Raw genomic sequence first — 17,517 nt, 5'->3', positions numbered from 1 at the left:
TCCAGAGCTCACATGTCACATTGCCTCTGATGACATAATTGTGTGTATATATAAACCTCTGATGACAACAAATATGGCTGACCAACTCAAAGTCCTTCCCAGCAGACTCCAATGATGAGTTTAATTTGTCTCTTCCCGCCCAGTCTGCATGGTTGCCCAGCCTGTGTGGTCACTGAGTCTTCTAAATACTCAATCTTCCCAAGCCCACACCTTTGCTGGGGTGCTCCTGTCACATCTGAACCTCATACCCCAATCCCCTGGGGAGACCTGTCCTCTGGCTCCTCTAATTTACTTCATCCTGGGTGTTGATCAGGACTCATCCTGACACCCTGAACAAAGTCACTGCCTCCTCTGGGGCCTGCACCTACTTGTGGGATCACTTCTGCTTGCTTCTCTTTTCCATCTTTCACACATCTGTTCCTGCGTCCAATAATACAAGTCACCTCTGTTCTATTTCTTGCTTCCTTGACTATAAAAGGACTAAAATTTTAAAGGGAGACCCCTTTCACTTCTAAAATTCCTCAGATTCCAGCATCACCCTCTTATTCTCCACCCTTATCTTTGGGCGATTTCATCATACCCTATGGCTTCAGCTGCCACCAGTGCTAACAGGCCCCCAGATTCTGCCACCAGCATTTGTGGCACTCCACGTGGCTGTGCCATAACCTGTGAGTTGATGGGCCGGTGACTGCTTCTCCTATCTCCTCTGTTCCATCACCACCTCACTCTAAATTCATACCCTTGCTATCTCTTACTTCCCGAAGGTGCCTCCTGACCCTGCTGATCTCCTCTCACTGTCAGCATGTCTTGTCTGAAACAAATCTGACCAGCCCACTCCCCTCCTTCCACAATTCCCACATTTTCCCATCACCTTGGGGAGTTTGTCCCAGAGCTGGCCACATCTCATTTTTCCCATGGGCCCACCACATAGAGGGGCTGCTGTATATGCTATCAAGGGAGTGGGTTCGTGAGTGAGTCTATCATTATGGGTGTCAGTGCCCCAAACTGAGAGTCGTTGAGGAGGCTTTTTGCCCAAAGCAGCCAATAAAATAAACATTTGTTCAGTCTATTTTGATATACACAACAACTTAGCATATTCTTGATTTTTTATTTCTTTTTGTAATGTGTTCCTATTTCTGTTTTGTTTTGTTGTTTTTTTTTTGTTTTGTTTTTTCCCGTAATTAGGGTTTGAATACCGACTCCGAGAAATATGCAAGGACTTACTGGGTCCGGTTCACTACTCCACTGGAAGCCAGTGGGAGTCAACGGTAGTGGTAGGTGCTGCTTTCATTCTTGCCACAAGAATTCTGTCTTAAAAAGTGAAGGTAGAGATGAAAAATAAGTCAAAGTGCTTTGAAATTCTTCCCCATTAGACTTCTTCAGCACACCGCCTTGGAGCCCAGCATCAGTGAGAGGCTGAGATGTCAGTACTGCACTTGTGGGCAGGAGCTGGGTCTTTGGCATCAGGGGCCTAGAGAGTGCTCGGCCACGCATGCTCGTGTGCTGAGGAAAGCTGCCTGCCAGGGGCTGTGGGTTTGTTCAGTAGAGAAGATGAAAGATCTTTCCCTGCTTTCCTGGAGCTCCCAGTCTGGTAGCGAGGCAGACAGAAGCAAGTAAGCAATTCAATCAACAAGATAGTTTTAGACCATGGATTATGCTAAGAAGGAAATAAGCAGAGCAATAAGCCGAAGGTGCCTGGGAATGAGCAGCCAGGGAGGACCCAGAAGGGGACTTTTAGGATGAAACCCAGGGATAAAAATGAGCCAACTCTGCTGAGACCTGGGAGTCTCCTGGTAAAAGTGATAGTGAATGCAAAGAGGGCGTGGTACATGGGGGCCACTGTGGCTGGAGTATAGTAGGCAAAGGAGAGGGTGGTGTGAGATTAGGTGAGACAGATGAACAGGAAGGAGATCATTGAGACCTTGTGAGGAGCTGGAGCTGTTGGAGGAGTTTGTGCAGCGGTGACATGAAGTGACCCAGATCAGTCAGCAGGAGTGATATGAACTGATGTAGCAAAGCAGTAAGAGCTTGTTTTTTGCAGCAGTCTTGCAATAGGTGAAGGTGACTTGGATTGGCACAATGGCCATGGAGAGAGGAAAGGAGAAAGATTCAAGTTGTATTTTGGAGGCAGATCCAACCAGACTTGGTGGGTGGATGGGTGGATATGGAATAGATTAAGAGAGAATAATGAGTATGCATACAGTTGCCTCCAGAATTTTTGGCTTGCACATACGGCTGCTAATTCATTGAAAGGAACAGGTTGGTGAGGGATGGGAGTTGTAGATATAAGTTAGCTCCCCAGCTTCTTCTTTAGTCACTGAGCAAATACTGATGGAGCACCCGCTGTGGCCAGGCATGGGACAGTGAGCAGTGAACAAAGCTGACAGGCCCCACCTTCATAGGTCTACTTTCTTGTGCAGAGAAGCAGATTCTAAACAACTGAGCAAATACATGTATTGTGATGGGTGGGGGTGGTGCTATGGACAAACATAAAGAGGGCAAGGGGATACTTTCAGGATGCTATTTTATATTGGGTAATCAAGGAAGCCTTAACTAACTGAGCAGAGAGACCAGAAAGGTGAGGGGCAAAGCCTCACACATAACTGGAAGAAGAACATCCAGGCAGAGGGAACAGCAAGTTCAGAGGCCCTGAGGTGGCAGGGCTTGCAATGTGGAAGGAATAGCTGAGCAGAATAGCAATGGGAGGGTGAAAAGGGCTGTAGTCAGAAAGGTTGGAGGGTCAAACCTCATAGGTTCTATAGGCCATGGTGTGTGCTTGGCCTGTGTGTTTTATTCGATTTTTATTTTGTTGTAATAGATCTTAATTTGGTCAGTTAATAGAATCCTACCTTCAAAGTCCCAATTCCCCTTACACCTTTGAAGGTATGGTGCCACAGTTTTAACATCCACTGTTGTTGCTAAAAATCACTGCTGTAAATCTGATTTCCATTGCTTTGTAAGTTCTTTTGGGATCCTCTATTATTGTTCTGAAGTTTTACAAAGCCCATAGTCTGTTTCTTTCATTCATACTGTGGATTTTTCTTGGTTCTCTTCTTCAGTTATATCTTCCTTTCCATTTTCCCCATCATCAGAGAGATGTAATGTCCTCTCTTTTTAAAATCTTCTGTATAATTTTTTTGTAGTTTCAGTTTTCTCCCCAGATTTTCAATTTAGTCTTTTATCTGCTTGAGCATAGTAAGTTTAGTTGTTTTAAAGTTGTATGTCTGATAATTCTGGTATCAGGAACCCTTGTGGATCTGTTTCTCTTGTCTATAGATGTGTCTGTGCTTTCTCATTTATATTCCTATTTCCTTACACGTTTGATTATTTTTAACTGTCTGCTGGACATGTTATTTGAAAAATTATTTGTAGGAATGATATGAGGACTTAGGTAATGTTCCTTTATTTCATGGAGTACTTTTATTTGCTGCTGCCAGTTCTTGAGGCATCAGTACTGCAGTGTCCCCTCAACCCAGTTCAGGGATTTAGGTTTTCTGGGCTGTCTTGGAATTCAAAGCCAGATACTCATTTGTGCAGGGTCTGGTTTACTTCCAGTTTACCCTTATTCTAGGGTACATCCCCTTGGGGTGGCAGCAGAAGGTGGGGGATGACTTACCAGGAACTCCCACTTTTCATTTTGGCCCCTGCTTTGATCCCCCTATGCCCTCAAGTCTGGCAGAAGCTTGCTCAGCCTCTTTCTCATCAATAAATGTTCCTAAGGCAAAGGTGTCATTCTCTGGCCTTCTACCTTCTCCACATGCCAGCTTAATCCTTTGTCACTAGCACATTAGCTGTCTGAATTCTGTTTCTGTTTGTGTAGCTAGGTCCCCAACGGGAAGGGTTCTGAATTATCAGTAAGAGTAAAGCTGTTTCTTTACCACTAATCACCTCCGGAGCACCCTGACAGGACATCTTCTTGGGTGAGAGATAGGCTGGCACATGTCTGACCAACCCTTCTCTGGGCCAAGTTGTAGAGGTTCACTCTGTGATCCAGCAGCCACTCTGGGAGCCTTAGCTTAGGATGTCAGCTGGAGCTCTACTACGTAGTAGTTTTCTGTCTCAGCCTCAGGGTAAGCATGCTAGGCCAATATGGTGCAGATGGAAGGGGGCACAAGCAGGCCACCAATTATTAGCCATGTGCTCTTTTCTCCCACTCCTTCCTGCTGCTTGTTCGTGCCAGCTCCAAGCAGGATACCTCATTGGAGCTTTGTCTAGGAGAGCCTGGAGCTCTCTTCACAGGAGGGAAGGTGTAGTCCTACCTGCTTTTTACCTTCTGTAAATTACCTAATATAGCTGGTCTGCTCACGGTCCCTGGTATCCATAACAAATGCTTTCAGCTGCAGGTAAATGATACTCCTTCTAATGGTGCTGAAATCTTTTTTTTTCTCTCTCTCTAAGTCATCTGGAGGTAGGTGGTACCCCTATATCTCTGTGATTCTCCTGGCCTTTACCTCGTGGTCACAGGTAGCTTTCATACCCAAGTTCAAGGAAAGAGGATAGTAGGAAGCCAGTACTAGCAACATCAGAAAAGGAAAAGCTACCTGGCACAAAAACAGACAAATAGACCAATGGAATAGAATAGAAACCCCAGAACTAGACCCACAAACGTATGGCCAACTAATCTTTGACAAAGCAGGAAAGAACATCCAATGGAAAAAAGACAGCCTCTTTAACAAATGGTGCTGGGAGAACTGGACAGCAACATGCAGAAGGTTGAAACTAGACCACTTTCTCACACCATTCACAAAAATAAACTCAAAATGGATAAAGGACCTGAATGTGAGAGAGGAAACCATCCAAACCCTAGAGGAGAAAGCAGGAAAAGACCTCTCTGCCTCAGCCGTAGCAATCTCTTACTCGACACATCCCCAAAGGCAAGGGAATTAAAAGCAAAAATGAACTACTGGGACCTTATGAAGATAAAAAGCTTCTGCACAGCAAAGGAAACAACCAACAAAACGAAAAGGCAACCAATGGAATGGGAAAAGATATTTGCAAATGACATATCGGACAAAGGGCTAGTATCCAAAATCTATAAAGAGCTCACCAAACTCCACACCCGAAAAACAAATAACCCAGTGAAGAAATGGGCAGAAAACATGAATAGACACTTCTCTAAAGAAGACATCCGGATGGCCAACAGGCACATGAAAAGATGCTCAACGTCGCTCCTTATCAGGGAAATACAAATCAAAACCACACTCAGATATCACCTCAAGCCAGTCAGAGTGGCCAAAATGAACAAATCAGGAGACTATAGATGCTGGCGAGGATGTGGAGAAACGGGAACCCTCTTGCACTGTTGGTGGGAATGCAAACTGGTGCAGCCGCTCTGGAAAACAGTGTGGAGGTTCCTCAGAAAATTAAAAATAGACCTACCCTATGACCCAGCAATAGCACTGCTAGGAATTTACCCAAGGAATACAGGAGTACTGATGCACAGGGGCACTTGTACCCCAATGTTTATAGCAGCACTCTCAACAATAGCCAAATTATGGAAAGAGCCTAAATGTCCATCAACTGATGAATGGATAAAGAAATTGTGGTTTATATACACAATGGAGTACTACAGGGCAATGAGAAAGAACAAAATATGGCCCTTTGTAGCAACGTGGATGGAACTGGAGAGTGTGATGCTAAGTGAAATAAGCCATACAGAGAAAGACAGATACCATATGGTTTCACTCTTATGTGGATCCTGAGAAACTTGACAGAAACCCATGGGGGAGGGGAAGGAAAAAAAAAAAAGAGGTTAGAGTGGGAGAGAGCCAAAGCATAAGAGACTCTTAAAAACTGAGAACAAACTGAGGGTTGATGTGGGGTGGGAGGGAGGGGAGGGTGGGGGGTGGGTATTGAGGAGGGCACCTTTTGGGATGAGCACTGGGTGTTGTATGGAAACCATTTTGACAATAAATTTCATATATTGAAAAAAAAAGGAAAGAAAGAAAGAAAAGGAAAAGCTACCCAGAAGTTAGTCCATGCTTCACAGGCAACCAGCAAATCACTTGAGCACACTCGTTGCAAGGGCGTCTAGGGAAGTGAGCAATTAAAGAGTATGTAGAAGAGGTCTTAGAGCAGGTGTAGAAATAGCCAACTCCTGACCTCAGCACTATGCTGAATTTATTCTTTTTAAAAAAGCAAAACTGCTTTGTAGTCTCTTTATCGAGATACTGAGGGCAGGTTTGAATATGAACACTGTACTCTTGTTGAGTTTCTTTGTGAGCACTTTTATGGTAAGAATTGATCCTTAAAATGGAACTGGTTCTCAAGGTAGCTGGGAAAATGGAGCGGTGGATGGAAGGTGGACTGAAAACCAGCAGTGCTGACTCAGCAGCCAGCCCTCCCAAGAGGCTCATTAGAAAGCATCATTTAATATATTTAAGAGCCACTTATACTCCCTTTCTTTGAACTATCTGTTGAAATACTTTATTGCCATGTGTTCTTACTGGGTTTGTAGGAGCTCTTTATATACTGGGAAATTACTCTTTGTGATATGAGCTACCAGTTTGCTTCAGGAGACCCCAAAGGTCCAGGCTCTTTCCCTCAAAGATCATTGTTCAGTGTCGAAGGGTTGGACCAGTCTTCGTGGTGGGACCTGTGACAATGGCCAGAGAGGTAGTAATGAGCTGTGTCCCACGCTGCTGCCTTAAACAGTAGAGAGACATACTGAGAGCCCAGAGTGGGAGGTGGTACTTGGTGGCAGTTGGTATTGACATAAGCCTTCAGGCCAGAGGGCAGATCCTCTTGCAGCTTGCCCCTGGTGCCGCAGGCAGGCAGTACGTTCTGCTTTGTTTATGCAGTTTACTTCATCCCCTTTTATCTTTTTTTAATTAAAATTTTCAGGTTTTTAATTTAAAATTTTATTTTGGCTGGTAATATAGTCACATAGTTCAAAAATTAAAAGGTACAATAGTTTTGAAATAAGCTTTGTTGTTTTGGTGGGGTTGTTTTTTGGTTTTTGTTCTACTTGTACTTGCATTTATTTTATGTGGAATTTACTCCCAGGCCATAAATTTTTGTTCAGTTTCTTCTGGGGTATCTTTTTCTTCCGTGCAGCCTCCTCTTCTGGTTTAGGAACAATCTCCTTTTCAATAAAGATCGGCTCAGTGTGGCAGGAAGAGCTCATATACGGGTCAGTCCAAACATGACCTCTGTAAGTTCTGCGCTGCATCTTGGGGTTTTGTTCATCTGAATGTGCTGCTCAATGACCAGAGAATCTACATCCAAACCCTTAAGTTCAGCATTACTCTTAGCATTTTTAAGCATGTGTAGTAAAAATTGAGCGCTCTGTTTGAGCCTCTGATTCTGTGTCCAGCCCCACTCTTTGGCCTGGGCATACCTACCAACTCCACCATTGTAGTAACAGAATGGCACACATTGCTTCTATAAAGTGACAGTCTTCAGATACTTGGTGACTTTTCGGATATGCATACCCTTGATGCTTGTGCAGGTTCACATGCATTCATAAAGTGAACACAAAGCTTTGAACCTCTTGATTTGCATGATTTTGTAGGACTTTCTGGGTCAAGTGAATAGTGACCATTTGCAGAGATCACCTCAGACCACTTCTAGGAAGAGCAGAAATAAGTCTTGAAGTCAGAAACTAAAGGCTTCTCTACCTTTTGTCTTCTTTTTCAAAATTCTTACGGCTATTCAGGGTCCCTTGAGATTCCATATGAATTTTAAGATGAATTATTCTGTTTCTGTGAAAAACACCATTAAGATTTTGATACGGAGTGCATTAAATCTATAGAATGTTTTTGGTGTTACTGACATCTTAATATTAAATCTTCCAATCCATGAACAGAGGATGTCTTTCCGTTTACCTTTAATTTCTTTCAGCAATATTTTAAGTTTTCAGTGTACTAGTCTTTTACCTCTTTGGTCAAGTTTATTTCTAAGTATTTTATTCCTCAGAGACTATTGTAAATGGAATTGTTTTCTTAGTTTCATTTTCAGAATGTTTGTTGGTGGTGTACAAAAATGCAACTGATTTTTGTATAATTTCTTATTGTGCAAATTTGCTGAATTCACTTATTCTAACAGGTTTTTTTATAGAGCCTTTGGGGTTTTCTACATATAAGATGATGTTGTCTACAAACAAGAAAGATTTATTTCTTCCTTTCCAATATGGATGCCTTTTATTTCATTTTCTCTCCTCATTGTTCTGGTTAGAACTTCCAGTACTCTGGTAAAAGCTAGGATTCTTGCCTTGTTCCTGACTTTGGAGCAAAAGCTTTCAGTCTTTTGAGTGTGATGTTTTCTTATATGGCCTTTATTATACTGAGGTGGACTACTTCTGTTACTAGTCTTTGGAGTGTTTTTGCAATGAGAGAGTGTTGAACTTTGTCAAAAAAATGTTTGCATCAATTGAAGATTGTTAATAATTCTTTAAATGTTTGGTGAAATTCACCAACGAAGCCATTTGGGCAGCCATTGGGTCTTTTTTTGTTGAGAGATTTGTGATTACTGATTCAATATCCTTGCTAGTTATAGATCTGTTCAGATTTTCTATTTCTTCATGATTCAGTCTTGGTAGGCTGTGTGTTTCTAGGAATTTGTCCATATTGTCTAGGTTGTACAGTTTTTTGGTGTACAATTGTTTGTGTAAAATTGTTTATTTATAATGTTTACTTTTATGGCATCAGTTGTAATGCCCCTGTTTCATTTCTGATTGTGATTCAAGTCTTCTCTCTTTTTTTTTTCTTAATCCATCTAGGCAAAAGTTTATCAATTTTGATGATCTTTTCAAATAATATGTTTCGATTTCATTATTTTCTCTATTTTTCTATTCTCCATTTTATTTTCACTTGTGTGATTTTCTTGCTTCTGCTTGATTTGGGTTAGGTTGCTTTTATTTTTCTAGTTTCAAAGATGGAAGGTTTATGTTACTGATTTGAGGTCTTTCTTTGTATATTCTTAAAGCTATGAATTTCTGCTAATGACTGCTTTTGCTGCATCCTGTCATTCTTGGTATATTTTCATTTTCATTTGTCTCAGATATTCTCTAATTTCCCTTGTGATTTCTTCTTTGAACCATTGGTTAACAATATGTTGTCTCATATTTGCAGATTGTCCAGTTTTCCATTAGCTTTTGATTTCTGGTTTCATTCCATTAATTGGAAAAGATACTTCTATGATTTCAATCTTTTTAAACCTATTGATATTTGTTTGTGACCTAACATGTGGTCTTTCCTGGAGAATGTTCAGTGTGCACCTGAGAAAAATGTATCCTGTTGTTGGGTGTGATGTTCTATATATGTATGTAAGGTACAATTGGTCTATATTGTTTTTTAGGTCTTCGTATTCCTTATTGATCCTCTCTCTGGTTGTTCTGTCCATTATTGAGAATGGGATATTCAAGTGTCCTACAGTTATTGTAGAACTATATATTTTTCCTTTCAACTCGATGTTTTCTTCATATATTTAGGAGCTCTGATGTTTGGTGCATATGTTTATAATTGTTACATCTTCTTTGGGAAATTGACCCTTTTATCATTATACAATGTCTCTTGTATACTTTATGAGAGACAGAGAGACACGTATACATACATTATACTTTTGTTTCTTGTAATAGTTTTTGAAATAATATCTATTTTGCATGAAACTAGTATAGCCATCTCGTCTGTATTTTGCTTACTATTTCCATGAACTGTCTTTCTCTGTTCTTTCATATTCAACCTATGTGTGCCCTTAGATCTAAAGTGAGTTCCTTGTAGGTAGCATATGGTTGGATCCTGGTTTCTTACCCATTTTTTTAATTGGGGAATTTAATCCATTTACACTTAAAGTAATTACTGACAGATAAAGACTTAAAATTGTCATTTTGTTACTTATTTTCTGTATGTTTTATAGCTTTTTATCCCTCATTCCCTCCTTTACTATTTTACTTTGCATTTAGTTAATTTTTTTAGTGACATGTTTTGATTCTCTCCTCTTTTCATTTTGTGTATATTCTATAGATATTTTCTTTTTGATAACCATAGGGAAAACAAAAACATTCTAAAGTTCTAACAGTCTATTTTAAACTAATAACAGTTTAATTTCACTTGTATACAAAAACATTGCCTACTCCTTTACAGTTCCACTGCATCCACTTTGTTATTGAAGGCACAAATTATATCTTTTTATATTCTATAACCTTTAACATAGATTTATAATTTCTTATGCTTTTGTCTTTTAAATCTTATAAAAGAATAAAAAATGGAATTACCAAACAAATGTACACAATATGGGTTTTTATATTTGTCCTTGTTTTCACCTTTACCAGAGAACTTTATATTTTATTGTCTAGCATCCTTTTATTTCAACTTGAAGGACTCCCTTTAGCATTTCTTATAGGGTAGTTCTAATCATAATGAATCCATCAGTTTATTTATCTGGGAATGTGTTCATTTCTTTCTTGTTTTTGAAGGATAGTTTTGCTGGATATGGTATTCTCAGATATCAGTTTTTCTCTGGCCTTTAGTGCTCCTGCTGAGAAATCACTGATTGTCTTTTTTTTTTTTTTTTCAACGTTTTTTTTATTTATTTTTGGGACAGAGAGAGACAGAGCATGAACGGGCGAGGGGCAGAGAAAGAGGGAGACACAGAATCGGAAACAGGCTCCAGGCTCTGAGCCATCAGCCCAGAGCCCGACGCGGGGCTCGAACTCACGGACCGCGAGATCGTGACCTGGCTGAAGTCGGACGCTTAACCGACTGCGCCACCCAGGCGCCCCACTGATTGTCTTATTAAGGATGCTTTTTACATAATGAGCCACTTTTCTTCTTTCAAGATTATCTCTTTGTCTTTGACTTCACATAATTTGATTAAAATGTGTCACAGTATGAGTTCATTTGGGATTTTCCTACACGGAGTATTTGTTGAGCTTGGATTTGCAAATCCGTGTCTTTCCTCAAACCTGGGAACGTTTCAGCCATTATTTCTCCAAATAAGTTGTCTTCCCCTTTCTCTCTCTGTTATTCTTCTGGGACTTAAATAATGCATGTATTGGTCTGCTTGATGGTGTCCTATAAGTCTCTTATGCTGTTTTCTCTTTTCTTCGTTCTATTTTCTTTTTGCTGTTCAGATTCAATAATTTTAAATAACTTGAATTCAAGTTTATTTATTCTTTCTTCTGTCTATTCAAGTCTAGTGTTGAACCCCTCTAGTGAATTTTTCTATTTAGCTACTATGTTTTTAAGCTCCAGAATTTGGTTTGGTTCTTTTTTATAATTTCTGTCTCTTTGTTAATATTCTCATTCTGTTCACATATCATTTTCCTAATATGTCTGTTCATGTTCTCTTTGAGAATATTTAAGACAATAGTTTTAAAGTCTTTGTCACATAAGTTCCAAGCCTGTGTTTCCTTAGGGTCAGTTTCTGGAGGTTTATTTTGTTATTTTGAATGGGCCATGTTTCTTTGTTTCTTTGAATGCCCTGTCATCTTTTGCTGAATATTGGGCATTTGAAAAAAAAGGCCACCTTTCCAGTCTTTGTAGACTGGCTCCCCTACTCAGCTGGTCATGAAGGCTCTTGGTCCTCCAGCCTTTTCTGGGGATGCCTTTTTCCCAGGTCTTTGCTTGTGCTTTTCTTCCATTTCCCCATTTATGTAGCTGCTTTTAAGTGTTTCACTTTCCCTAGAAATCTCACTCCTGCTTCTTTTCATAACCTTAGATGTTCTGTTGTATTCTACTCATCGTATCCTTTCCATAGGCATCCACAGGTCCACAGTTCCCCTACAGCTCTCAGTCACCACTTTGCCCACCACTGCCCTTTTGCAGCCTCCATCATGATATCTAAACTATGCCATTGTTCCCATCAGCACTCTCTGTTCATTTAGGTTTTCTTTAATGGCTTTCAATACAGTTTTATAACTTTCAGCACATAGGCCATCCATGTCTTTTGTTAGATTTATTCTTAGATGTTTTATAATTGTGGCTATTCTAAACAGTATATTGTCCTATTTATGTTTTCTAATTATTCATTGCTGCTGTATATATATATAAATGCATTTGGTTTTGGTATTTTAGTCACCAAACATCTTTCTACACGTTTTTGTTATGTTTATTATTATTATTATTATTATTATTATTATTATTATTAATTTATCAGTAGTTTTGTGTTTTCTGTGTAGAGTAAGCAGCCAAATCATCTTAAATAGTTGTTTTATTTCCTGTTTTCCAATTCTTGTGCCTTTTTTCTGTAATATTAAAACCTATTAAATTAATAAGCTTTCTAAGATTAAATTATCCTCAATTTCTTGGATAAACAATAACTTGGTCATAGTATCTTTTCATTCACTGTTAGAACTAATTGCTAATAATTTATTAGAGATTTGTACACCTGATTTCATGGGTGAAATTGGCCTGGGATCTTTCATTCTCATTTTATTTTTGTCTGGTTTTAGAATCAAGGTTATTTTGTCTCATAGAATGTATTGGGGGTAGTTCCTCCTTTTTTGTTCTTTGAGTTTATATAAATTTGGAAAAATCGATTCCTTGGAAGTTTCTTAAACATCAGTTTACAAAACTAGTATACCTGTTATTTTCCTTGTGGTAAGATTTAACTGCTATTTTCTATTTATTTTTGAATTGATTTAGATAAATTATATTTTCCTAGGAATTAGTCCATTTTCTCTAAATGTTCAGTTTTGTTGGCATAAAGTTGTTGATCAATAAATGATCAAATGACTTGTCTTTATTCATCTTTTCTATCAAAAGTTTTTAATTTCATTGATTTCAATTCTTTATTATCTCATTTTCTTTTTAAAAATGTTTTTTCTTGGGGTTCCTGGGTCACTCTGTCGGTTAAACATCCAACTTTGGATCAGGTCATGATCTCACAGTTCGCAAATTTGAGCACCACATCGGGCTATGTGCTGTCAGCACAGAACCCACTTCAGATCATCTATCGCCCTCTCTCTCTGCTTATCTCTCTCTCTCCAAAATAAAATAAATAAGTTTTTTTGATGTCTTTTTTTCTTTCTTTTCTTATTTTATTTTATTTTATTTTATTTTATTTTATTTTATTTTATTTTATTTTATTTTAGTGTGTGTGTGTGTGTGTGTTGTTTTTTTGTTGTTTTTGTTTTTCTGATACCTAAGTTGGACTCGGGTAATTGGTTGTCATTTTTGTATGTACTCTGATAGATGTTTTATGTTTTTAAGTATCCTTATAAGAGCCCCTCTTCTGTTGCATTTCACCATTTTCGCAGTATATAGTGTTTTTATTGCCATTCACTTGTAAGTCATTTTTAGTTTCAATTAACAATTTCATTAATTAACTTAATTGATTAATTAGATTCATGAGTTCTATTTGTGTCTTAGTTAGAGAACATGAGCTATATCAGGGGTTGGCAAATTTCTTCTGTCAGGGACCAGAGAGTAAACATGTCAGGCTTTGCAAATTCATGCAGTCTCTGTACAACTGCTTGACTCTGCTGTTGTAACATGGTATATAAACAAAAGGACGGGTGTGGCTGCATTTTGATAAAATTATTTACAAAAACATATAGTAGGCTGTATTCGACCATGCCAATCTGCAGTCTACATGATGCCTATTTTTTGAGGTTTACTTTTAGAGCAATTTTTTGTATTTCTATGTGTGCCAAAGAACGTGTATTTTCATTTTGTATATGTCCATTAAGTCTTATTTACTAAATGTTCAGTTCAGATTACCTGAATCTGCAGCTTTTTCCCTTTCTGACCCATCACTAGTTGGTTTTGTATTAAAATCTCCCTGAGGGTGGTTTTGTCCCTCTCTTTGACTTTCTCTTTCCTCAGCAACTTTTTTGTCATGAAGTCCTCTTTGGTAATTGTAAAATACTGGCTCTCTTTTTACTCTTTACTAACGTATCTCTCTCCAACTTTTAACCCTTCTGCATCCATGTTTATATGTTTCTTACTAACATTGGATGGCTGGCTTTTATTTTATCTAATCTGACAAGCTTTTTTTTTTTCCCCTCATTGCTAAGCTCAAACCATTTACATTTTTTGTTTTCTTGGTTTTCTTAAGGCTAATATAAACTTTAGCCATAGTTGATCACATTTCTTTTCATGTCTCTTAGCATTGTCTGGATTTATCTTCTCTTACTTCAAGTATTTCCTCCAAAACATTTTCACGGTGGATCTTTTTTGTGGCAAACCTTTTGAGGTCTTATAAGCCTAAGAATACTTTTCATTATACCCTTTAATATGAATACCTATTTGGGTAAAAAAGTTTAGGTTATGAGGTTTTTTCCCAGTATATTATAAATACTACTTTATTGTGTATCTTGGTATCTCTCCTTTTGTAAGTAATATGCTCTTGTTTTTTAGAAACTTTCAGAATGTTTCTGTCTTTGATATCCTCAAATTCTGTATATTTTATCCTAACATGAGATACCAGCTTTTCCATATCTTTTTTTCCCCCAGTTTTGTGAAAAATGTTGTTGGTATTTTAATAGGGATTGCATTAAATCTGTAGATTGCTTTGGGTGATCTGGACATTTTTACAATATTGGTCCTTCCAATCTATGAACATGAAATATCTTTCCATTTATTTGTGTCTTCAGTTTCTTTTATCAATGTTTTACAGTTTTTGTGGAGTACAAGTCTTCCTAGATATTTTATTGTTCTTGGTGCAGTTGTAAATGGGATTGTTTCCTTATTTTCTATTCTGCTACTTTGTTATTAGTGTGAAGAAATGTAAGATTTCTATATATTAACTTTTTGCTGTGATTTTACTAAACTCATTTATCAGTTTTAGTTTTTTGGTGGAGTCTTTAGGGTTTTCTACATATAATATATTACAATAGTGTAATATATTATAATGGTATAGTATAATAGTGTCATGCAATCTGCAAATGGTGAAAGTTTTACTTCTTACCAATTTAGATGCCTATTTCTTTTTCTTATCTGACTGCTGTGGCTAGGACTTACAGTACTATGTTGAATAAAAGTAGAGAGAGTGGACACCTTTGTCTTATTACTGATCTTAGAGGAAAAGCTCTGTTTTTCACCACTGAAATATGTTAGTTGTGTGGTTTTCATATATGACCTTTATTATGTTTCCATATCTTACATGATCAGCATTCATGGAGGCTTTCAACCTAAGGCCATTTGATTTTATTATATGAAATCCACCTGTATTATTTCCTTAAATATTTCCTACTCTCTTCTTTCTCTCTTCTGGGACCCATTATGTAGATATTGCGCCCATTTGCTGCCTCCTTCTGCCTTTACTTTTCCCATACAATTTCTCCTCTTACTTCCCCTCTCTTGCCTCTCTCCTCAAGCATGATCTGTGGTCCTCCATCTGACTCTACTCTGACTTGGTCTTCAGCAGTGTCTGTTCTCCCGCAAATCCCATCTCCTTCAATGACTATGTTGCTCATACTTAATATCTACACTTGGTTCTTTTCTATAATTCCTTGTCTTGTTACCATGCTTATTTTAACATCTTGGGCCTTCCTTCACTTCCAATGGTCAGTGTTGTTGGTTGGTGGTTTTTTTCTTTGCAGCAGATGTGCTCCTCAGGGTTCTGTGCAGTGGAGACCCCTCCTCACAGTACATGTTGCAGGAGAACCCAGGCAGACCATGGTGCCAGTGCACCCAGGCATGAAAGATTCCTGGCAAAGCCCAAGGGCAGAGGCCCCAGGATTATAAAACCAAGGCCAGCCACTGCCTCCCAGGTGCCTCTTCTCCCTTGAATTTGACCTCAGTCCCCTAGAGAAAATCCACATGAGGGAACAGCCATTCCTGGATGGCTATCCACCTGTCCCTCTACCCTAATATCCTACTTCTGTCCTAGTCTGGAAGGCCAAGCTACCATGGCCACTAATCAGTACAGTTCAAGGCCAGTGGTGATTATGCCAGCAAACTTAGGGGACACAGAGGAGCAGAACCTACCCTGGTTTTCTTTGCTGTATCCTTGCACTGTGTCCTTTCCCTACTCCCTGCCACTCCATCCTACATGCCCCAGCTCATGCTTTTGGCTTGCCTAGGACTTGCCAGCATGTAGAGAAATTGCTCTCATCCATCTGTAGTTTCTCCAGGGGGTCTCTGGGGGTCAGATGGGCAGACAAAATTTCTCTGCCAGGCCAGGGAAGCCCCCCCATCTTTCAGGTCTCTTCACTGACACTTGAATTTAACTGTCACTCTTTGTGTCCACAGGGTCTCCGGAAGAGGGAGCTGTTGAAGGAGCTACTGCCAGTCATTGGGCAGAATCTCCGCTTTCAGCGCCTCTTCACCGAGTGTCAGGAGCAGCTCGATATCCTGAGGGACAAGTAGCCTGCCTAGGCCTTCCCTGGCTACAGCAAGGGCAGGGCCACACTCTCGCCGCTGACAACACAGAGGACCACCTCTCACCTCGTCAGGCTACAGAAGGACGAGGAGACACTGGCAAGAGGTGGGCTGTCCCGTGCCAGCACCAGCCCAGCTTCCTGGGCAGACTTCCCCTATTTCCTGGGCCTGTTGCTCCCTCAGAAGGGGGAACCTCTGCCAGCCATTCATCCCTCCCTCCAGGACCCCTGTGCAGAGCTGGGGCTGGGGCCCTGCCCTGCTGCCCTGGGGTCAGTGAGGCACTCCCAGGCCTGCCGTCTCCAGCACGGTCCCAAGGTGGACGCTAGTCCCTGCCACTGCAGGCACCGTGCTGCTTCAGCTATGACGAATGAGCCATTTGTGAAAGAGAGAGAACCCCGAAATGTTAGTGTATTATGCGGTCAGTAGACTGACCCCGAGACCTATGTAAAAGGAAAGCCTATTCCAACACGGACTATTTTTGTACTAGAATTTGCTAACTTGTAATATGGAATTTTCCTTTTGGCCAATAATCAGGATTTCCCTATAAGTCAGTTGGACATTGGTCACTTGTAGGAAATTGAAACTCTAATTATGACAGCTACATTGAAAAATAATTGTACTGAAATTAACTTGTCTATCTTCATTTGGTTTTAATTTTTAAATGTTTGTAAAAAGAGACTGTTTTTTGGGGGAATGGGGCAGAGGGGTGGGCGATTTCTTTTGTAAGTGTAAAATAAATGAACACGCATTGGATACCAAATCATCCTGGCTTCCCCTGCCTTTTCCTTCTAACTTCCACCTTCCCCTGAAATGGGCAATAATGGAACATCAGAACCAGAAAGGATTTTTGATGTCATCTATTGGCCCCAGCCTCTCTGTGCAGAAATTCTTTCCCACTGTGGAGGTCACTTCTTTGAAGGATCTGAGGCTGGGCTGGGGGTAACCGATAGGCCACCTCACATAAGTCTCTTCCCAAGCCATGCCTCAAAGTTCTTCTGGTGGTGGGGCCCCTTGGTCTCTGATCATACTGGCAACCAAGAGCTACAGCTGACTTGCCAATTTCATGGAAGGAAATCAGTAAGTACAGGCTTGAGTTTTCTGAAGAATTACCTGAAAGCTGGGATTTTCTTAGAAAGTGGTCCAGAGGCTGACCCACAGGAGAGGAAATAACTAGAATCACGGAAACCTCAAGTGTGGTAAGGACTGAGCACCTTTACCTCTGTGTTATGCACCTCACTGTTGCCTCCCTGCC

General features: G+C 39.8%; 1 protein-coding gene and 1 pseudogene across 4 annotated transcripts in view; one reads left to right on the top strand and one right to left on the bottom strand.

Annotated features, from left to right (window-relative positions):
• Positions 1 to 16,974, top strand: part of LOC115498770 (protein HIRA) — a 92,427-nt gene extending 75,453 nt beyond the window's left edge. For 3 of the 4 annotated variants that reach the window (XM_030292408.1, XM_030292409.1, XM_032595441.1), the window contains one exon: positions 16,137 to 16,974. In XM_030292408.1, coding sequence (XP_030148268.1) covers positions 16,137 to 16,591 — 455 coding nt within the window. In that variant the 3' untranslated portion in view covers positions 16,592 to 16,974. Of the gene's footprint in view, positions 1 to 1,185; positions 1,275 to 16,136 lie in introns of all 4 variants that reach the window. The other variant, XM_030292410.2, reaches the window with a different exon arrangement.
• LOC115498774 lies at positions 6,962 to 7,834 on the bottom strand (annotated as a pseudogene).
• Positions 16,975 to 17,517: the final 543 nt, after the last annotated feature.

Source organism: Lynx canadensis, chromosome D3 (genome assembly GCF_007474595.2).
Source record: "Lynx canadensis isolate LIC74 chromosome D3, mLynCan4.pri.v2, whole genome shotgun sequence".
Lineage (NCBI taxonomy): Eukaryota > Metazoa > Chordata > Mammalia > Carnivora > Felidae > Lynx > Lynx canadensis.
The sequence above is the reverse complement of the archived record's forward strand: the minus strand, read 5'-3'. Positions and strand labels throughout refer to the sequence as shown.